The sequence below is a fragment of the Delphinapterus leucas genome, chromosome 19 (assembly GCF_059928025.1).
Source record: "Delphinapterus leucas isolate spDelLeu-1000000601 "Yukka" chromosome 19, BTC_Dleu_Yukka2, whole genome shotgun sequence".
Classification (NCBI taxonomy): Eukaryota; Metazoa; Chordata; class Mammalia; order Artiodactyla; family Monodontidae; genus Delphinapterus; species Delphinapterus leucas.
Window position 1 is genome coordinate 62,436,554 of NC_143147.1, and position 22,338 is coordinate 62,458,891.

Here is a 22,338-nt window from a genome sequence, read left to right on the forward strand (position 1 = left end):
ACCCCCGCCCCCCGCTTAAACTTCCAAGCAGCCCCCTCCCTGCCTCTCTCTCCCCTCCTGCTATCCTTTTCTGGAGAGCTCTCAGGACCTACTGCAAACTCTGTATTTTATTTTATTTTACTTATTTATTTTATAAGATTTTTTAACATGGACCTTTTTTAAGTCTTTTTTTTGGCCACGAGGCATGTGGGATCTCAGCTCCCCGACCAGGGATCACACCTGCACCCCCTGCAATGGAAAGCGAAGTCTTAACTACTGGACCGCCAGGGAAGTCCCAAACTCTGTATTTTAATTACTCATCTTTGCTTGCTGTATGTTTTCTTCTCTGCTAAGTCCCCAGCACCGAGCAGAGTGCTCGCCAAGTATTTGCTGAATGAATGAAGAGCGAATTAATCCTGGTACAAACACGGTAACTACTTCCTAAGGCAAGGGCTCAGCCCTGGCGGCCAGATTCTCCTGCAAAGTCAGGCTGTGGTGAGAGCAAGCACCACCCCAGCTACAATTCCTGGGTTCTGAATTTGCATCCAGAACCTTCTTTTAGCCCAGAGAGAGCTCGAATCTCAGAGGCTGCAGCCTTTACCTCCCTGGAGCCCACATCAGCCTGTCTGATCACTCGGGACAGCTGCCAGCTGGAGGAGGTCCGGGTGGCCCAGGGCAGGATGTGAAGGTGTTTGAGATCCCTGACACTGGAGTGACATAGAACAGAAGTGAAAAAGAATACATCCGTGTGGGAGGGTGATTTGCTGGTCTTGCATTTCCCATACTCAATTCTTTATACATTAACTGAAATTAGATAAGACAGGCACTGAGCCTCTATCCCCGAGGCTGACCGGAGGCCGTCTACCCTCCACCTGCTGGGCTGAAGGACCACATAAGGGCATTGCTTCCTAAGGGAACTCTCTCCACCTGGACACTCAGCCAGGGGAATGCTCTAGAGCTCTTTCCTTTTCTGCCCTTGCAGCCTTCACCTGTACGTGCTGCCTCCTCTGGCCTGGCTTCCCTACATCACACGTCCCTGTTTTCCTCTGTCCACACCCCCTGGTGTGCCTTCTTCAGACCTCTAGAGCTGCCCTTTCATTTGTTCCAAGGCAGCTACGGGGTCTGCTCTGGGACTGGCAAACCCGTTCAGCAATAAGTACTGGGGTTTTTTGGTTTGGTTTTTTTGGTTTTTGACCACGCCACGTGGCTTGCAGGATCTTAGTTCCCCGAGCAGGGATTGAACCCCGCCCTCGGCAGTGAAAGCACTGAGTCCTAACCACTGGACCGCCAGGCACTTCCCTAAGTGCTGGCTTTAATGACCAATTTGAACACCGCGAGAACAGGCCACATCATTCCCAGGTCCCATTGTGGGCTGGATGCGTTGTTTCAGATTTTTAATAACTGGTTGCGGGGAGGGCATAGAGAGAAGGGGCCTGCCGACATGATGCCCCTGGACGGCAGGGCGGGCACCCCCAAGCCCGGGAAACCCGAGGACCTTGGCAGGAGGGTCGGGGGTCCCTGCAGCCTTCCGGACCTGGGACCCGAGGAGAGGCAGGGAACCCAGCGCCTTAGCACAGGCTGCTTCCCAGAGATAAGGGCCCTCCGAGTGTGTAATTAGCACAGCAGTCATGGGGAAGAGGGGGCGTCAGGCTGAGGGGGAGAAGAGCCTTGCGGGCGGCTGCTGGGCCAGAGCCCTTGCTGGAGAGGGGCCCACAGGCAGCTCTGTGGACGGCTCAACCTGGTCTTGGAAGGGAACCGGCCTTTGGTGGATGGAACTGAATAGCATGGGTGGGGGTGGGGCGGCGATGCTCGCTTCACTCCAGCTGCCTCATCCCCGGTTCAAGTTCCCAAGAGAGTTCCTAAGCTGAAGTGGTGTGGGGGGAGGACCTGCCAGGCCCAGGGGAGGGTGAGCCGATGTGGGCGTCCAGCGCTCTCTGAGGCTTAGGTGAGCTGGCGCGGGGTGGGCGTGGGGCCCATCTGCCCCTCTTTGAAGCGGGGGCACCCTCTCTGGCCCAGATGGTTCTTTGGAAACCCTTCTTTGGAAGGGAAAGGGGCCTGAAGTTGCAGGCGGGCCCAGCACCCTAACTGGCTCTTACTGTGTGTCCTCTCTGCAGGGGGAGAGGCCTTCTCCTTCAAATACAGCCCCGGGAAGCTGAGGGGAAACCAGTACAGGAAGATGATGACCAAGGAGGAACTGGAGGAGGAACAGAGGTAGGCCGCCCACCCTCTTCGGGGTCGCTCAGCTTTCTCCAGTACCGGTACCGCCGTGAGCCCCCTTCGTCGCAGGCGGGAGAGGAGGAGGGCCTCCTGTAAGCTTCGCCAGCTCCGCACTCTTCCATTTCCATTTTAGGGGTTTCTCCCCCCTGTCCTGGCAATAGTCGGCCAGGCTCGATGTCCCCCGACAGTCCCCTTGGGGCCCTCGGGAGGAGCGTGTGGCGGTGATGGGGGGGAGGGTGGCCGAGCCCCTTCTTGCACCCCACCCCTCCCCAGCCAAAAGGGAAAAAGCAGATGCCTGGGAAGAGCCTGGAGCAGATCCGCCTGTTCACTTACACGGAGGGTTCATGACAAAACCAATCCATCACTGCAGGACACAGCATGGTTCTTCCTGCTCATCCACTTGGCCACCAACCCCCCTCGGCACCCCCCGAACCCCCCAGCCCAGGGCCAGCAGTCATTTTTTATCTGTTCTGCTCCACGGAGCTCTGAGGCAGTTGCAGCCACGCAGCTCCTCATTTTTAGAATTGGGCTCTTGCCCCGCCAGCCCCCAGCCGGGCACCCATGCACACCCCTGGGCTTCCCTCCTAAGGAGCAGTAGGGACAGGCCATGGGCGAGAACCAGTGGTCTGACACGGGCCAGCCTGTGGCCTGGGGTCCTCTGGTTTAAGCACAGAGCTAAATGGGGGCCTGTGTTTTCTGAGCCCAGCAACCCGGAGGGGCTGGGTGATCACCCCCTACTTCCTAGCTAGCGTAAGCTGGGTTCTAGGGTCAGGAATGGAGGCTTTATTATTCCAGGATGCAGATCTCAACTACCCTTTCATTATCACCAAGCCCACTCTGTACCCCTCAAGTCAGAAGGCCCTGTGCCCACGAGAACCCCCTTTCCCTTTCTGGAGCCGCCGCCAGTCCTTCCAAACCTGGCCTGGAAGGCTCTTCACCGGGGGCGGAGGGGTGGCAGGGTGAGCCCAGCCTGGGGAAGCCCCCCACTCCTCGGTGCCCAGCCGCTGCCTCTGGGTGTGATCCGGTTTGCTGCCTTTATATTTCAGGATTGAGCTGACCTCTGACCTCACTTCCCTGTAGCAAGTTCCTTAGGTCCTGAGGCACAAATATCCTTGCAAATCCTTTTGGTAAGGAGACTGACTTCTTAGATTAGTGGTGCCTCCCTCATCCTGTCTGTTACTGTGTCCCCATCACGACTGAATGTGGTCCAAACCTCTCCTCCTCCGCTGCCTTCATAACCAATTAATTCATTTCTGTGCACCCGGGCCTGCTCATTCTTCTCCAGCGCAGGGCTCCTGGGTGAACAGGCTCCCTTCCCAGGGCTGCAGGGTTCTTGGAGGCCCAGTTAACGCAAATCCCTCCTGGGCCTAATGGGCCAGCTGGTTGGAGGGCCAGCGCCCCCTTGTGAGGCTGGGGGGAACTGTCTTCCGCTGGACTGCGTGGTATCACGCCCGCAGCTTTCATCTTTCCCTGAGAAGGTAGAACGGTGCCCGGCAGAAACCCTGTGCCCCCAAGTTGTGGGTGAGGCAGGGTGTTATGATCAGAGCAAGGGCTGGTGGACCGCAGCCCTGTTTTTGTAAATCCAGTGTGACTGGAACAGGGCTGCGGTCACTGTTCTCTGTGGTCTGTGGCAGCTTTTCCACTGCCGTGGCTGAGCTGAGTAGCTGCAGAGGGACCACGTGGCCCACAAAGCTGAAAAGAGTCAGTACGGGGCCCCTTCCAGAAAAGGTGTGCAGCCCCAGAGTTAAGGATGGAGGGGGCTTGACGTGCCTGTGGCCCCTCGAAGGGCCCTGTGGACAGAGGCTGTGACCGGGACCCTGGCCCTATTCTGTGTGCTCTGCGGAGATGAGGGGCCATTAGAGTAGGAGAGGCCAGTTAGCCGACTCAGTGGCAGGGCTCGGGCCAGGGTCAGACTGCCACCGTCCCTGGGTTCAGTGCTGGGACCTCGGGGAGGGAAAGTCCTTCCTCCGTCGTGTTCAGACAGCAGGCTCTGCGTTGCCCAGGGGGGGGTCTTTCCCTACTGGATCTTTGGGGGTCTCTAGATGAGTGGTTCACGCTGAGCTATTCTGCGGGGTCGAGACTGCCCAAGCGCTGCTCTTGGGGTGAGGGTTTCTCACCTCCTCACCCGCAGGCTTGGTTATCACAATCGTGCTTGAGCTGAGGAGGGACTGGTGGACTTCATGGTGAACACGGTCCTCCCAGGGTGGGGCTGGAGTTCATGTTCACCCTCATCACTGCCCCTCCCAGCATGCTCCTGTGGCTGTCCGACACGTCTGCCTGTGAGGTCCGCTTGCTCCCTCCTGCCCCTGCACGTGGTCAGCCCACTCAGCACTGCGTGGGGCCCCCGCCACCCACCCCTCTCGCATGTTCCCCGCATGGTGATGCTTGGGGTCGCAGAGGCTGGCAAGCGTGGCTTTGCGTTTTCATCTGTAGCACGATGGCTCCAGTGGGGACCGGGAGAGCGGACGGGTGTGAGACAGCTCTGGTCCCAGCTGCGTCTAGGAAACTGCCTTTGGGATTGTCAGTGTGAAAAATACTGTCAAACCACTAAAACCACAGGCCAGTGAAAAGTGTGTGCCCTTCTCTGCCTGTCAGATTCTTCTGGACCAAACTCTGCTTGCTTCTTATTCCCTTCCTGGCATTCAGCGTCCCCGTCAGTTGCAAGCTGGTTAAAAGCCCATGCTGCAAACCCCTGACATTAAATTCTTTACCTCGGCCCGCACAGCAGTATCTAGACCCTAAATCTTTAGTAGCCTCAAGACCCAGAGTTCCTCAGAAGCTGCAGCTCACAGGTTTTCAGGGCCTGGCACTTGGTACGCAGGACCCAGAGAAAGAGACCCCAAATTCGTTCCTCCACGTGATTAATAACTGGGCGTTCCCGTCCTTGGAGCAGCTCACAGACGAGATTCCTTCTGCCCAAGGGGCAGAAAGTGTAAGGCTTGTAAATCCAGACATGCTGCTTAAGAAAGACCCTGCTTCCTCACTGTGTGCCCACCTTCTGCTGGGTCTCCCGTGGGGCTGGAGCTCACAGGCTCCCTCAGCACTGCCTCTGCCGGGATGGGGGTGCCCCTGCGTTCCCCCCGCAGCTTTGCTGGGAGGTGCCGTATCCAGCCTCAGCGTGGCTGGGACACTGGGCTTGCAGGTTATGACTGCTCCCCGCGGCAAGATGCCACCCCCTCACCCCCAGGGCCAGTGAAGCTGGCGAGCTTGGCTGACTTCTAGCTCGGCAGCAAAAAGAAGAGGCACCATCGGCTACTCCTTTCCTTGTACACCGTCCCTTCTTCCCATCTTCTGGTCCAGGGGAAAAGTGGAACCCAGGAGGTAGACTAGGTTGGCTCTGGTAGTGAGGACCCAGGACCCCAGCACCCATTCCATTCTGAAGGTCCCCGGACTGGCCTGACGGTTTTGGAAGTGGACGCCACTCCAGTGGGTGGTGCTTTGAAGTGCATAACCGGCGAGGGTGAACGGCTCTGCTTCCCGCTTCCTGCCCTCTGATGGGTCCACAAACCATCCACCAGCGTGAATTTCTAGGAACACGTGCTGACTCACTTCCACATGAGGGCGCCAGAGGGATAAAACTGAATCCCCCCGGTTTCCCTCAGCGCTAGGTGTGTGATAAGCACTCATAGAAGTCTTAATTATATATAAAGTAAGTCTCGCGCTTTTCAGTAAACCAGCGCTTCTGCATGTCCCTTGCAAAAGGTGGGCACACCATTTGTGTCATCTGGGGAGCACATGTCCTTGGAAGCCACTGTCCCCAGAAGGGACAAAACCTACCCAGCAAGGATAAGAAATAATCTATGGTGAGAGGACTGGCCCAGAGAGGACCAGCCCAGAGCGGCCACAAAGCTGAGGATCTGACCCCCGCAGTCTGACCTACCTACCTAAGTATATCTGTGGCACCCTACCTGCCCACCGACCTACATGTGGACCCCGTGCCCAACAACACACCTGTGGCACCCTCCCTGCCCAGCTACCTAATTGAGGACCCTCCGTGTTAAACTGTGCACAAGTGGGCCCCAAGCTGCCCAGCTACCTGAGGATGCTCCCTGTCTAACTACCCATGTGTGGGACCCGACTTGCTCAACCACCTACATGTGGGACCCAAACTGCCCATATACCAACATGTGGTACCCTCCCTGCCCAGCTACCTACCATGGGACCCTCCCTGCCCAACTACCTAATTGAGGACCCTCCCTGCCTAACCACCCACATGTGAGACTCGAACTGCCCAAATACCTGTAAGTGGGACCCTCCCTGCCAACCACCTACAAGTGGGCTTCAACCTGCTCAACTACCCCCATGGGCACCCGAACTGCCCAGATACCCAAATGAGAGACGTGCCCTGCCCAAGTATTTGCTCTGGGACCCTACCTGCCCAGCTACCTAAAGTCTGACACTCCCTGCCTAACTACCTCCAGTGGGACCCTGCCTGTTAAACTACGTGCAGGTGGGCCCTGACCTGCCCAGCTACCTTATTGAGGCTGCTCCCCGACCAACTACCTGCAAGTGGGACCTGACCTGCCTCGCTCCTACAGGTGGGACCCAACCTGTACAACCACCTACATGAGGGCCCTGACCTGCTCAACTACCTACAAGGGCACCCTACCTGCTAAACCACCTACAGGTGGGCCCTGACCTGCCCCTGTAGGCCTTGCAGACTTGGAACGGGGTCTCGGGCTGCCTTCGGTTAGTGGGCTCTCCTGAAGCAGGTGATGAGAGGCAAACTCCCCTGGGTCTGGATCCCAGCGTCTGGGCTGGCTTCTGCAATTCCGGACGTTCCCCTTCCTCACCCCGTTTCCCCCTTTCCTGCAGTACTTGTAAGACGGCATGAGTGAAATAAATTATCTTTTCTCCTTATTTCTCTTTACAGAACCGAGGAATAATGAAGTTATCCTTAGCCTCCTCCTAAAGGCTTTTCCTTTTGGCATCTTAAAACTTGAGAGATAAAGTGGAATCCCCAGAGAGGAGCCAGCAGGCTCCTGGGGCGCATTTTCCCACATAAATCTGCCAGGACTAGGCCCCCATCCAGGACTTTCCTTGGCTGGGAGGATCCCGAATGCCCGTGGCGCTCCCCTGTAGAGGCGTTCCTCCCTGTTTGCCTGGATTGCTTTGTTAAGCTGAAGGGTTTTCCTGGACTTTTATTTTCCTTATCACTCAACCTTCCTGCCCACACACGCTTTGCACCTGAGATATCACCAATGTCAGCAATGCCATCATTTTAAAATCGGTGTAGTTTCATTCCAGCCCTGCTGCTTTTCATCACCAGAGCCAAACCAGGAAAGACTTTGAGGTGTGATGGACAAATGAGGGAGCGCTGCCTGTGCTCGCTGCCTGGTCGACTGCCCTCCTTCCCCTTGGGGCCCGCTCCCCTCTCTGTCTTCGGCTGGCTCGGCTGTGGGGGCGAGAGCCCGATGATTGATCAGTGGGCAGCAAAGAACCAGAACCAGCTGTTGACTTCCTCTTGCCCTTACCCTCCGTTGAGAGCAGGCTCGGATCCAGCCCGCTTGTTGCTAAGAGGCCTTTTCATTGATGTTCCTACCAGCTCAGCGGAATGTCCACCTTCGCTTTCACAGAAGCAATAATGATAGTGTTCGCTTAAAACAGCTGTCTCGATTCTGCCTTTTCCTAGGTTTCATAGATGAGCTAGAACTTCTCCAGATAATCTGATCAGTCCCAGATTCATTTCTTGGAATTTTATATTTGACAATATTTATACTATACCAAACTAATCTGTAGTTTTTAGATGTGTTGGTTAAAACATTTTTTGAAAGCAGTAAGTTGATAGAAAAATTTTTTTTTCTCCTCTATTTAGTGGAAGGCCGGGAAATGTCCACTGTCAGCCTAGGGCATGGTACATTCCCAGGGACCTTCTCCTCTGGGTCTAATACCTTAGGTTCACGGGTTTAGGACGGAACAGGCAACAAAGCAACAGCCACACAGAGCCATGTAGCCTGACCCACACAGCAGTAGCAACAGCAATGTCCTTGTCCAGGCCAGGGTCTGACTGAAAAGTAGGTGATTCCTTCCAGGTTATTAAGTTTGTCTGGACACTTTCTGAACGTGGCTTGTAGGCACCAAGCCTCACATACTCCCGATGGCTGGGATCTGTGTATTTAGCCTTTGTTCGGTCCAATAAACTTTGAGTAGATGGTCTTGATTACTGTGTGTTTATTTCAGTTTTGCTTTGTTTTTAAAAAACCATCTTTTTGAACCCATTAAAATTTGAGCTCTCTCTCAATTTGTGCCTGTTACTCTCCAGCAGAGTGCAAAGTCCTAGGCCCACCCTCTTAAAAATATGCAAGCGCCACGGCCATTAAGAGACGCACAAGAGGATTTGTGTACCTTTTGGGGGGATGCCCACTCATACACCTGGATTGTGATTCCTTCCAAAGAGCTAAACACACAGCCTGTCAATTCACAGTATTTCTTTCTTCAGGTGGTAGGGCATCGCGTACTTCTCACAGGCTCCTTCTCCTCCGGACAGGAAAGCAGACTGTAGAAATAACTTTCCCGGCGTGACTAAGAGAAGCTTGGATTTGGGACTTCGGTATTTCAGCTTCTAGATGGTGCTGTAGTCAGAAAACCAACTGTTAGCTGTTTGGGAGATATGGGGTTATTGCAGAAGGAATATGTTAGGACAAGCGTAAGACCAGGCATCGATCGGATCCCCCTGTAGACAGGGTTGGGGTGCTGGTTGGACAGTGCTGTGCCCTGCAGGGCCAGGGGTCAGAGGCTGTGCTGAAGCTCTGCCTCCTGGTGGGTCTGCAGGGACCAGAGCAGACCCTGCCATTTGGTTTACATCCTCTGAAGGTGGCCCGTGCCGAGCCAGTAGGGTGGTGTGTGTGGGGGGAACCGCAGAAGCCTGAAACCGAACGGGGAGCTCACGCCAGCACACAGCGCCCAGCCTCACTGATGGGCACAGCACAACAGAACAAACAAGAAGCAAACCGTGGCTGCAGAGTCTCACCCCACCCTTTCATGTTTGCACTCATGGGAGGTGTCCCGTGCTGATCAGATGGCGTGGCCCAGCTGCAGAGAGAGAACAGAACATCACTCCCAGCATCCCCCCGGCCCCCCAGCCCGTGTGTGGTGAACATAAAGCCGATCTCCAGCCAGGCCTGTTCCCTGGTAAAAGGGCCAGGGCCCCTGCTGGCTATAAGGTGTCTTTGTGCAAACTGGAAAGAGGCGCCCCTTCCTCTGGGCAGCGAGACCGCACACCCACCCTTGCCCCTGTGCACACATCTGTATGCTCCCGTTTCCCAGCCAACTGTGTTTCTTCTTCCTCCACTTTTGGCTCATCCCTCTAAACGAAGGCTGTTTCTAACATGTCTGCATAGGCTCTCTAGCCGCCTAATGGAGTACCTCTGCTTCCTCGTGGCCTCCCGGGGAGGTGTGTAGTCAACATTAAAGAAAGGCCTGGGAATTCCCCGGCGGTCCAGTGGTTAGGACTCTGAGCTCTCAACTGCCGAGGAGCCAGGTTTGATCTCTGGTCCGGGAACTAAGATCCTGCAGGCCGTGCGGCACGACCGAAAAAAAAGGGAGGCCCACGGGGAAACTAGCACCAAGAACCTGAATGATAACTTGGGATCCCCAAATCTCCAGGGTAAACCCAAGACTTGGAACCTCAGTTTGTAGAAGTCTCAAGTTGAGTTTTTTTAGACCAAATCAGCTCCTGTGTTAAGAGTGGGTTTTGTTTTAGTTTCGTTTTCTTCTTATTCTGGAAAGCAAAGCAGTAATACAGGAGTGAGGAGTGTCCGGACTCCACGGGATGTGCACGGCCTCTCTCTCTCTCTCCCCTGGTTTGGGAGCATCTTTTTCCTCTTTATCCTTTCTTCTTGACAGAGTTCAGAAAGAACAGCTGGCTGCCATCTTCAAGCTCATGAAGGACAACAAGGAGACGTTTGGCGAGATGTCGGATGGCGACGTGCAGGACCAGCTCCGGCTCTACGACATGTAGGCGCCTCCACCCGTCAAGATGCTGCCACGGCGGGGCCATGACTCTGCCCCAGCCCGGCCCAGGACCGGAGCCCGTGCCACCGTCAGACTTCTGTAGGCTTCAGTTTATCTCATATACATAGATGTAGAGGTAGATCATATACAGAGTTGCTCAGTTCTTGCAATTTAGGTATCATGTCACAGGAATCAGGACTGTTGTCTTCAGAGAAGAAAAATCCCTGACTTGCTTGGCTTCTGCCTGCTGGTGAGCTTCCAGCTGTCACATGGGCTCCCCTCCGAGGCTGTCATCTGATCCAAATTCGACCTTCCGTGCAGACCCTGAGCAGGCAGCGGCCCAGAAGGGCTGGCTCAAAGCCTCAGCAACCCCAGCACATGGTGTTGAAAGGATTCAGGGGTGCTGTGGGATGAGTATCAGGTCCCACTGCCTGAGCATCCAGTCTAATAACACTACACCTTCTTCTTCCTTAGAAGGATTTCTGGACACTTCTGTAATTGTATGGAAGCAAGCGGTAGGGGAGCATCCCTAAAAAGCAAAAAGTCTGATTCGAAGACTCACCTTCGATCCTGGACCAAAGCAACAGTATCAGAGTTAAGACCCTCTAAGTTTCTCTTATTTAAGCGTGAGACTTACTTTATATATAATTAAGACTTCTATGAGTGCTTATCACACACCTAGACCTGTGCTAGACGCTGTCAATGGAAATAAAATACACAACACAGTCCTACCTTTAGAGAGATTAAAGTCGTGTAGAGGGGAGTTCCCTGGCGGTCCAGTGGTTAGGACTCGGCACTTTCACCACTGAGGGTGTGGGTTCAATCCCTGGTCGGGAAACTAAGAAGCTGCGAGCCGTGGCGCGGCCAAAAATAAATAAATACATAAAAATAAAGTCCTTTGGAGAAGCCAGGCATGTGTGCAGGAAAAGAGAACCTCACAAGTCAGCATTCAATAAAATGCCAAAATGACCTCACAGAGAGAGCCTGGGCCACCTTAGCACATCAGTAAAGTTCAGTGAGTCAGTGAGTGCATGACGACGGAAATAACAGCGATTCTTCCATTCTGCCCAGGTCCTGTATCTGATCACCCCACTGGCAGAAAAATTCATAGCAACCTGAATTTAGGAGGGTACGCTAAAGGGACAACCTAAGAAAGTTCTTGAGAATATTTTTTATTTGCTGAAATAAAACTAAACACGAAATTAAAAGAAGCAGTGGCGTTTTACGTACCACAATTTAATAATTATCACGGGATCACAGTGAACCTTCTTTTATCCTCTCTTGCTTGTTAGGGTTTTTCCCAAGCCTCCCCCGCATCACTGTAACTGCTTTTGCTTCTTTGCTGACAGTCCATAGCAGGAGGGTCTGATCTGTGTGTCTGTTGTTATATCCAAATGTCAGTTCTTTTTTCTTTTTTTAAAAAATATTTTTATCTTTTTTGTTACTGCTTTTTAAAAATGTTATGATTTAAGTATTGTTTGTTCTCTCGCTTAGGTCCCAAGGACCCCCCTGGGTTGTTTTTTATCTCCCTGCCCCCTAAATGCATGTCAGCAGAGCTTGCACTGCCCTGTAGTCACTTTATATCTCTTTCTTCACCTCCTTCTTCCAGTCCTTCTTCTCTGATTATACCAAACAAACAGAAATGACTCGTGGGTACGTGAGTCAAAATTCTCATGGCTATGGGAAAAGTAAACTGAAGGAACTTTTCTATACTTGGTTCAGCTAAGATGTTCCAACTGCAAAGAACTGAAAACTCCAACTCAATTGTCTTAAACAAAAGGAGAATTAGGGCACGGGAGGAGTCCAAAGGCAGAATGCCTGTAGGTCCATTAGGGTCAGGGCCCAAGCTACATTTCTCTTAACTTGGTCTTCCTTGCACTGTGGGCTTTGTCACAGACCAGCTCTCCTCATGGTTGCAAGATGGCTGCAGGAGTTCAGATATCACATCGAGGAGCAGGAAAAGGGCCATCTCTTCTTTGTGTCCTAGGAGTGAGGGAACCAATTCAGGTGCACCCTCCCCTTTTGGGTCCCAATTGGCCAGAATGTCATGTGTCCATGCCTTCACCAATCACTAGCAAGGAGATGGGACCACCATGGTTGGCTGAGATGCCTGGGGCTGGGGCCGGCATCCCCTGAACACTTAGCCATCCAGAGGAGGGGGCCACTGGACCTCACTGGGGATCTGTGAGAAAGGGGTGGGAGGGATGGGTACTGGGTAGACAGGACCTGTCACCTGGTGGGGACTTGGAAGCCAGGGTCTGGAGTGCCCAGAATATGTGACACTCTTCCTGGGTGGTGGTTCTGTTGCCCAGGTACTGGGCCTCTGATGCTTTGTGGAAGCACTGCTGGCTTGCTACAATTTTTGGGCGGCTCTGATGCCATTTCCAGATAAGCTCCATCTTCTGTTTATATGATTTCTGTCACTTCATCTGCTTCACTGGCACACCAGTTGCCAGAAGAGTCCTCTTAAAACAAAACCCATTTCCAACTGACACCCATATGTCCCACCAGATCTCAGTATTGCTACTAGTCAGGAAAATCAAAGCACCTTCGAAAAAATGTACCTGCAGACTCAGAATTTGTTCTTAAAAGTTCCCGGGAGTCAATGTGAGAACTTAACAGATGACCATAACAGCCTACCCTGCAAGCTGAAAGCAAGAGGAAACATTTGTTTGTCCTTAAGTGTCGGGAGGACGAAAAATCGATACCATCTGGGCCACTGCATCGTCCTTAACAGAGAGCCTTGTCAAATTTTGGATTTTTGTCCATTTGATAGGTCAAAAATGTTAGCTCAATGAAACTTTAATTTGCATTTTTCTTATTATGTAAAAGTTTGCACAACCATTCAAATGTTTAGGTGCTCCTTGCATTTTTTTTCCCCCTGTAAAGTGCCCGTTCCTGTCTTTTCCTGTTTTCTATTGACCACCAAACATTTAATCTCAGGTTTAATTCACCGAACAGCACCCATTTCCGATTATCTGGCCATAATTTGGGGTACAGCACCCGTCATCCTCAAGCCCTGATCCTGAGTTGAGAAGGGAACCTAGATAATTCCAGGGAAAGCTCACCAAATTCAGGAGCCTTAGCGGAAGTCAAAACACCAACAAAAGTAGAGCTCCGTCTGCAGTACGATTTCAACCAAGTGTTAATTGCCTACTTTATATAGTCTGAAGAACCACGCACCCGCAGATTGGACCAATCATTCTCCACGGCCAATATCCTTAGCGGCGCCTCAGTGGTTCAAGCATCTGCCAATCTACCGCGAAGGCGGAACTCTTGATTGCCATTGGGTATCGCATCCTTCCATCGCTCCCCGCCTCCACCCGAGCCCGCTTCCCTCTGAGGTGGGAATTCCGGATGTCCGGTCGCGTTCAGACAGGTTTCCTCAGTGATTGACAAGGGCCTTTGTCCAATAAGGAGTGCAGGCTGGCTCATCCCGCCCACACGCGGTCTTGCCTAGATCCTCCGCGGCGGAGGCAGCCGGGGACTGGTTAGGGGCGGGCCTCTCGGCCGGGTGCGAGCCCCCAGGGCTTTCTTGGAGCCCAGCCACTGCCGGCTGCCAGCCCCTCTGGGCTCAAGTCAAAAGATCCCTCCTCGAACCGAGTTCCCCGCCGCGTCGGGGTGCGGCCTGGCTGTCTTGACTGGGCCCGAGCTGTCTTGACTGGGGCCACCTCTTACTTCCCTACCGAGGCCAGGTTCCCACAGCTTGGCAAACAGCAAAGCCTGAGCCGCGCACCGAGCTAGACCCAAGATATGAAGACGAATTCGAGCCGGTCCCTTCACCCCAGGAGCCCACACCACCACTACCTTCCCCCCAGCACTCCCCAAGCCCGCCCTAGACTCCCAGACCACTGTCCCACCTCCGAATCCAACACACCCCCAAACCCCCCTGTTATTCACGTTCCCGTTATCCCCGCGCCCAAGGCAAAATCCAGGAGATCCTTCTGATCAGGCAACTGCACGCACCCATATATTCTCACCAAGGTGTCTTTGGCATTGGGCTGACCTTCAAGAAGGTGCAAGGAGAAATGAGTCACACTTTCCCACCTGTGCTCACCCTTTCACGTTATGCCCAAGGCGCTTAAGCTAAGGTTTGCCAAAACAGCTGCTGAATAAGTGAAGATCAAGTTGGACTCACCACCTGGCCTGAGTGATCAAATTGTTTCCATTCTGACACCCAAATCCGGCCCACTGGAGGCTCCACAGCCTTAGAGGGTTCCCACCAACATCGAGTCTTTGGGACTGATGGTGGCCTGGGTCCTCTACAAATGAAAAAGAGAGCCATGCCCCAGAGTAGGTTGGGTCATCAGGGGTTACTGAACTGTTAAAAACCATCCACCTGCAATCAGGGTTTTTTTGGTAAATTTCATTTCTCTCATCTCTTTATGTACCTTAATTACTTTTTGTTGAGCGCTCCAGCAGGGGACAGGTTATATTGACAGGTTGTCAGTTATTTAGCTTCTTCAAAGGTTGATCATATTCACCTCAGAACTGTGTTAGGCGTGTCTTTGGTTCCCTTGTAATCAGCTTCAATGATACCGCAAGTTGATTTTCAGGAGAGGAGACAGCTGGCAAGGGGAATGAAATTAAGAAAATTGTTCCAGGAAGAAAAGGTTTAATGAAGGAAATGGGAGCAAAGGGACAAAACACATAGGATTCAGATTTGAATATTGAGTGGTGTGAATTGGCACGTTTACCCTTTCAGACATTTTTTGAGTCTGTCTTCAAGCAAAAACTCTATGCTGGATGATGTAATGCAAAATGCCTAGGTGAGAGGAAGGTTCACTAACTTTTTGGAGCAAGTGCTAAATGCAGAGAACTGTGTGCCTTGCCAACACTCTCTCATGAATCTTCACAACAGCTCTGTGAAGGACATAACGTTCTCCTTCTACAGAAGAAGCAAACAAGATTCAAAAAATACTGATGATCCAATTTAAAAGAAAATGAGCAAAGGATCTTAATAGACTTTTCTGCAAAGAAGACATACAAATGGCCAATAAGCACATGAAAAGATGTTCAGCAGGCAAATGAAATGTAAATCAAAACCACATGGAGGGCCTCCCTGGTGGCGCAGTGGTTGAGAGTCTGCCTGCCGATGCAGGGGACACGGGTTCGTGCCCCGGTCTGGGAAGATCCCACATGCCGCGAAGCAACTAAACCCGTGAGCCATGGCCGCTGAGCCTGCGTGTCCAGAGCCTGTGCTCCACAAGGGGAGAGGCCACAACAGTGAGAGGCCCAAGTACCGCAAAAAAAAAACAACATGGAGACACCACTTCAGGATCACTAGAATGGCCATAATAAAAAAGACAATAACAAGTGTTGGTGAGAATGTGGGAAAATTGGAATAGTCACACACTCTTGATGGGAATGTAAAATGGTGCAGCTGCTTTGGAAAACAATGGCAGTTCCTCCGAATATTAAACAAAGAATTGCCATGTGACTCAACGGTTCTACTTCTAGGTATAAACCTGAGTGAAATGAAAACATACACCCGTGCTCACCACAAAAAGAAATGGTGATTATGTGACGTGATGGAGGCGGAAATCATTTTGCAATATATGTGTATTAAATTAATCCATTGTACACCTTAAACTTATACAATGTTATATGTCAATTATAGCTCAATAAAACTGAAGAAAAACAAAAAACATGTCCACAGAAAAACTTACAAATGAACGTTCATGGCAACATTACTCATAAGAGCTAAAAGGTGGAAACAAGCCAAACATCCATCAACTGAAGAATGGACAAATAAAATGTGGTAAATCGATATAATGGAATATTACTGAGCAATAAAAAGGAATGAAGTAGTTACATGCTACCACATGGATGAATGCTGAAACTATTATACTAAGTGAAAAAAGCCAGATACAAAAGACCACATATTGTATCATTCCGTTTATATGAAATGTCCGTTTATATGAAATTTATAGACACAGAAAGTAGATTAGTGGTTGCCTAGGGCTGGGGGTTGGGTGGCAGGGAAGAGGATTGACTGCTAATGGGTACAGGGTATTTAGGGGAAGGGATGAAAGCATTCAGAATTGATCATGATGGACTTCCCTGGCGGTCCAGTGGTTAAGACTCTGTGCTTCCAATGCAGGGGGCGCGGGTTCGATCCCCGGTTGGGGAACTAAGATCCCACATGCCGCATGGTGTGGCCAAAAAGCCCCGAGAAACAGAAAAAGACTGATCATGATGATGTTTGCACAACTCTGTGAATATACTAAAAACCACTGAATTGACTGCTTCAAATAGAGGGATGGCGTGTGTGAATTATACGTCAACAAACCTGACATATATAGAGTTCTTGATTCTGATATACACAGGGTGTGCTCTTGGTTCTGTTTGGTGGCATTCCAGTCCAAGCGGCAACATGAGCACGTATTGTGGACGCCTCAGTAATATTTTGATTTTTTTTTTTTAATCTGTAACCATGAGAGGAAAAAAAGACATGCCTTGGGTGTGTAACAACACAACTAATGTTTACTGTGAGCTTGTGCCTGGCTCTGTGATGAGAACTTGATGTTCTGTATGATACAGTCCTTATGAGAAAAGTGCTGTGTGGCAGTTTGGGCCCCCGGGAAACCAACTCCGAAGTGGAGATCTGCGCAGAAGAGGCTCGTTAGGGAGTGCTCCTGGGATCAGCACTCGTGGGAGGAAGGGAAGGGGCAGGACTGGGTCGAGGGAGAAGTTGGATCCGACACAGCCTCAATAGAGACTGAAGCAGACCCTGTGGGGAATTTTGAAGATGGGATGGCCCTTCAGAGCCTATGGGGTGTGAGGACCAGGCCTTAATACAACCTTGTGCATCGGCCAGTGGATGCTAGCTGCTCCCCGGGGAAGATGCTGGCTGTTCTCCCCAGTGAAGCAGCTCACCAAAGGGGCTGACAGTGGGGGAAACAGCCTTCATTCCTGATGGGGAATCTGGGTGGCACGTCAAAGCATCCATCATGATTATTACCTGAATATTACAGATAAGAAAATTGAAGCCTAGAGAGGCTAAGTAACTAGCCCAATGTGACAGGTGAGTATGTCGCAGGAGGCATTCAAATCTGAGATTTGGAGGAGGCTGGCTGCAGACCTGAGGGGTTTTAGCTAAACTGCCTCTGCCCTGAGGAACTTTGAGAGGCTAGGATGGAGAAGAGAACCACAGCCGTGTACTGCAGAGGACTGCTCCCTCCAGAGGTGCTGCGCAGCCAGGAGTGGTGGGTTCCTGGAGCAAGGGTCCCTCTGGGGCCACCAGCAGGGTGGCTTGTTAGAAAACTGCAGGATTCTCCACCCCACGCTCCTCTGGACCAGCCCCAAAGCGCCAAGCTCCCCTCCCCAAGAAGACATGCTATCGAGCCACCTTCTGCTTCTGACTCCTCCCTCCCACCCACCTGGCAACCCCCCAGCCCATAATGCAAACAGAGACCACATTAAAAATGAACAGGGAGTCTCATATCAGGGAGATGAGCAGGCAACCGAGTAAACGGGAAGCTAGAATGAGACTCCCATCGCCTCGTTTTCTGAAAATAATATAGATATCAGACACCAAAGATGGGGTCAAGCAAAGGAGATCATCTCTGTGAACGTTGGAATTACTGTTTTTCACTTACACGCGGTATCAGTCAGAGCTCCTCCTAGTAACAGAAACCAATTCCAGCGGATTCAAGAGGAAGAGGAATATATTTAAAAGAAATTGGAGCTTAGATCACCAGGAGGCCTGGAGAACCAGAACTGGTCCCTCGAGGACAGTGATGCTTCTGGCACCCAAACCTTGCAGCTGGCTTCACCGACCCTCTTGGCCAAGGACCCTCTGTTAGCTCCTGCCGGCTGCCCCAGGAACTCTGTTGTGTTCAGACACCTCCTCAAGCACCTTCCATAGTCTCTTCTCTTTGGACTCAGCCCTTAGGGCAATCTGGAAGTGCAGGGAAGCTGTCAACCAGTGGGATGCAGGCATCTTGGATAAATGCCCCAGGCTGCCATCCTTGGGGCCCTCCTGCTTGGTCCCCAGCAGGCGTGAGCCTGGTTGCTCACAGAGGAAACAGCTCAACAACGCTCCCTTCACTGGCTTTTCCTCCTTCCCTATCTCAGCATCTCACACTCGACTCCTTCACTCCTGCTTCCTGGGGACACTTCCCAAATAAACTCCCTGCACTCAAGTCCCGACTCAGGTTCTGCTCTCTGGGGAGCACAAGCTGAGACACACACATGTACTAAAAGTACCAAAAAAGGCCTGGTTACAACCACATTCATGACAGATAGGGAAGAAGGGAGAAGAATGGAATTAGGAAGGAGAACAAAGAGGATTTTAACTTAAATCACCATAAAGTTTGTCTGTTTCTACAAAATACATATATCACTGAAGCAAAAATGAAAACACAAGGACATTTTTAAACATTGGGTATTACCACCTCCCACCTCTTAAGGAGGGCTATTATCCAAAAAAACCCCGTAGAAAAACAGAAATGAGGGACTTCCCTGGTGTTCCAGTGGTTAAGAATCCGCCTTCCAATGCAGGGGACATGGGTTCGATCCTTGGACGGGGAACTAAGATCCCACATGCCACACGGCAACTAAGCCCGTGTGCTGCAACTACTGAGCCTGTGTGCTGCAACTAGAGAAAAGCCCGAGTGCTGCAACGAAGGGCCTGCGCACCGCAACTAAAGACCCTGCACTAAGGCCTGATGCAGCCAAAAATAAATAAATAAATATTTTAAAAAGAAAGAAAGAAAGATAAACAAAAGAACAAGTGTTGGTGAGAATTGGAGAAATTGGAACCCTTGTGCATTCCCTGTGCAGCCTCAGTAGTTGTGGCTCGCAGGCTCTAGCGCGCAGGCTCACGAGTTGTGGCGCCCGGGCTTAGTTGCTCCGCGGCATGTGGGATCTTCCCGGACCAGGGATGGAACCCGTGTCCCCTGCATTGGCAGGCAGGTGGATTCTTAACCACTGCGCCACCAGGGAAGTCCCAGTGCCACGTTTAGTGGTGCCAGGATTGGCCAGAGGAGTCATGCGGTGTCAGCCTGATCCCTCCAGGATCCCGCCTCATGGTTTTAGCATTCATTGATGAGCATTGCCTTACGGTTTGCTAAGATGGTGGTTTTCTAATTCTATTATTCCTCCTGCACTTATTACTGGAATTCTGTAAAGAACTTTCCTTTACCAGTTCTATGATTTCACTAAAATAGTTTGAATAGGAAAGAAAATTTTTTACATCAACTCCTGTGAGCCTTTTTTTCCTTTGGTAATTTTTTTAATTTTGAAATAATGTTTGACTTACAGAATAGTTACAAGAATAGGACAAAGAACTCTCATAGACCCTTCATCCAGATTCCCCAATTGTTTGCATTTCACCCCTTTTGCTGACGCATTTTCTCTTTCATATATACAACTTTTTAACTATTGGAGAGTGAAGTGCACACATAATGCTCCTTTACCTACAAATACAATAGTGTGTATTTCCTAAGAACAAGGACATAACTCTTAAATAATCATGAACAATGGTTGATGTCAGAAAATTAACATTGATACAATGCTATTATTTAATCTATGACCTTATTCATGGTTTGCCAGTTGTCCCAACAAATCTTTTATTTAAAAAAAAAATTCTATTCCAGGATCAAGGCCAGGATTCAGTATTGCATTTCATCTCTTTTTTCTTTAGTCTCCCCCAGTCTGGAATGGCTTCTAAGTCTCCTGGTCTTTCATAACCTTGACATTTTTGAAGAGTGCAGACCAGTTATTTAGTAGATTCTGTGAACTTCTAACGTGACTAGTCTTTGATAGCTTCCTTGCTTTCTGGTATAACAAGATGTCCCAGGTTCATCTGTACCTTCCCTATTCCCTATCCTAAAGGCCATTTCTCTAAAGATCCCTGGATTCTTTCAGTGGGAAACGGGACATAGAGATGGGAACTGAATTCTGATGACACTGTTAATGGGGACGAGGCATGAGTGAGGGTAATGGGTAGGTGAGCAGTGCCCGCTGAAGCAGGGCTGGCCCCCCAACTGTGCCCCAGACCCCTCGTCTGGGGGAACAGCATTTTCAGGCTGGCCCTTGTGGACCAGTTTTTCTGACTGGGAAAATCAGGGGGAATGTATGGCCCTTCTCCACTGGCGTGGCTTTGGGTATGGTTCACCCAGTATAATATAATCCCTGAGTTGTTCTCCTACTCCTTTTTCATTTTATGACTTGTGAGATTTACTTGTCTTTTCTTATCTAACATTATTGATTTATTGGAGGTGCAAACGCAGAACTGGGACATCAGGAGGCTGTCAAGGAAGGGTTAGAACACCTGTATAAACATTAGGTGATTGAGCAAAGCAGAACTGCAGCCATAAATACACACAGTGGCACAGAGGAGTCGATTTGCCCCAGGCCGGCCAGCCCGCCTGTGCATCTCTGGAGGCCACTGTTCTTAGCAGAGTCCTTCCCATTGTGCTTAGACGGGCTCCTGACTCATTGGGAATATGGCTGTTCTACTATCAGCAATCCTGTCTCTTGTTCTTATGAATTATCTAAAAGAACAATCTTCTTCAGTGATACGCAATCCTGGGTCCTGGGTTCCTATCATTCCACTGTCCCAGGGGCCACAGCTCCCAGGGAAACGGGAAGGCTGAAGTAAAGGGACAAGAAGAGGTCACCTGCCTACCCTTGGGATGCTAAGGAGCCTGCACATTTGCCTTATATGTTTTCCATAATGAAGGGTAGCAGAAAATGCTCCAGGGTTGTCTCAGGACAGAACAGCAAGTGTCAGAGAGAAGGGAGATTGGGGGCATCAAAGGAGCAGGGGGTGGGGGTGGGCTGGGGGGAGGCTGGGGGGCAGAAACTGTGGTCCAGACAAGAATCTAAGTGCAGCCATTTCATTGAGCCTCAACTCAGTTCTCTATTTTCTAAGCACCACTTCCCACCATTCTAGGCTAACTGCCTTTCCTGTCCCTTGCAATGTCTTGGGCAGGCTCAGACACTTTAGGCTGTTAAGACTCAGGCCAGCTCTGTTTCAAACTTCACTTGCACACGTGACTCAGAGCTTCGACAGCTCCTCTCCCCGAACAAGCTGGGGCGCTGACCCTGGTTGCTGGGAGAATGTGGGAGACTGTGGGTGGGTATGGTCTGGTCCTGTGATACCTCCCACTCCCTCTCTTTTCAAGGCCTAACTTCTTAGCTTCCCTGGCGTAGAGAGCAACAAATGGAAATGGAAACCGCTGGGGTGGGAATTAAGGGGGAACAGATCCCTTAATTTAACCTGCTGTGTGTCCAAGACAGGGAGGGCCCCAGGTCTGGCTGGGTTTAGTTCTACCTACTACTCCTCGTCTCTGATGATAGGGTGGACTCTGCATAGATGCAAAGATTACATAAGACATGTAATAAGTGTTATTGAGCAAATCTTGGTAGGGTACGTGTGAGTGCAGAGGACAGAGAGGTCAATTCTAATTGGGGTGTAGAGGGACTTAACCTGCTTTAGTTTCATAAACAACCCAAGAACCAGTGGATTCCAGAAGCTTTAGGAGCCCTATCTGATACAAGAGCTTCATCTAGTACATGAATGATGATACAGGGCAAGACTGTTTCAGACACAGTATGAATGGCTTATTCATGAAGATGAGTCCTGCTTGGTTTCTCCTGCCTTTAGTGGTTTCTGAACTTGTATGCTGGTGAAAGTTCTGGGAGATGAACAGAGCTGACATGGAACATTCCTCTTCTACACTTAAAAGTAGTGAGCCACTCAACTGCCAAGACATGGAAACAACCTCAATGTCCATCAACAGGTGAATGGATAAAGAAGATGTGGTGTATAGATACACAATGGAATACTACACAGCAATAAAAAAGAACAAAATAGTGCCATTTGCAGCAACATGGATGGACTTAGAGATGATCATACTAAAGTCAGAAATGAAAAACAAATACCATATGATCACTTATATGTGGAATCTTAAAAAAAAGACACAAATGAACCTATCTACAAAACAGAAACAGACTCACAGACATAGGGAACAGACTTGTGGTTGCCAGCAGGGTCGTGGGGGTGGAGGAGGGATGGATTGGGAGTTTGGGGTTAGCAGATGCAAAGTATTACACTGTATATAGGATGGATAAACAGCAAGGTCCTACTGTAGAGCACAGGGAGCTATATTCAATATCCTGTGATAAACCATATGGAAAAGAAGATGAAAAAGAATGTGTGTGTATATATATATATAA

General features: G+C 50.6%; 1 protein-coding gene across 1 annotated transcript in view; it reads left to right on the forward strand.

The window, feature by feature from the left end:
* The window catches only part of MXRA7 (matrix remodeling associated 7), a 29,254-nt gene extending 18,492 nt beyond the window's left edge, over positions 1-10,762 (forward strand). The window contains exons 3-4 of the mRNA XM_022589502.3: positions 2,094-2,190; positions 10,042-10,762. Of these exons, the coding sequence (XP_022445210.1) occupies positions 2,094-2,190; positions 10,042-10,156 (212 nt within the window). The 3' untranslated portion in view covers positions 10,157-10,762. The remainder of the gene's footprint in view (positions 1-2,093; positions 2,191-10,041) is intronic.
* The last annotated feature ends 11,576 nt before the right edge of the window (positions 10,763-22,338 follow it).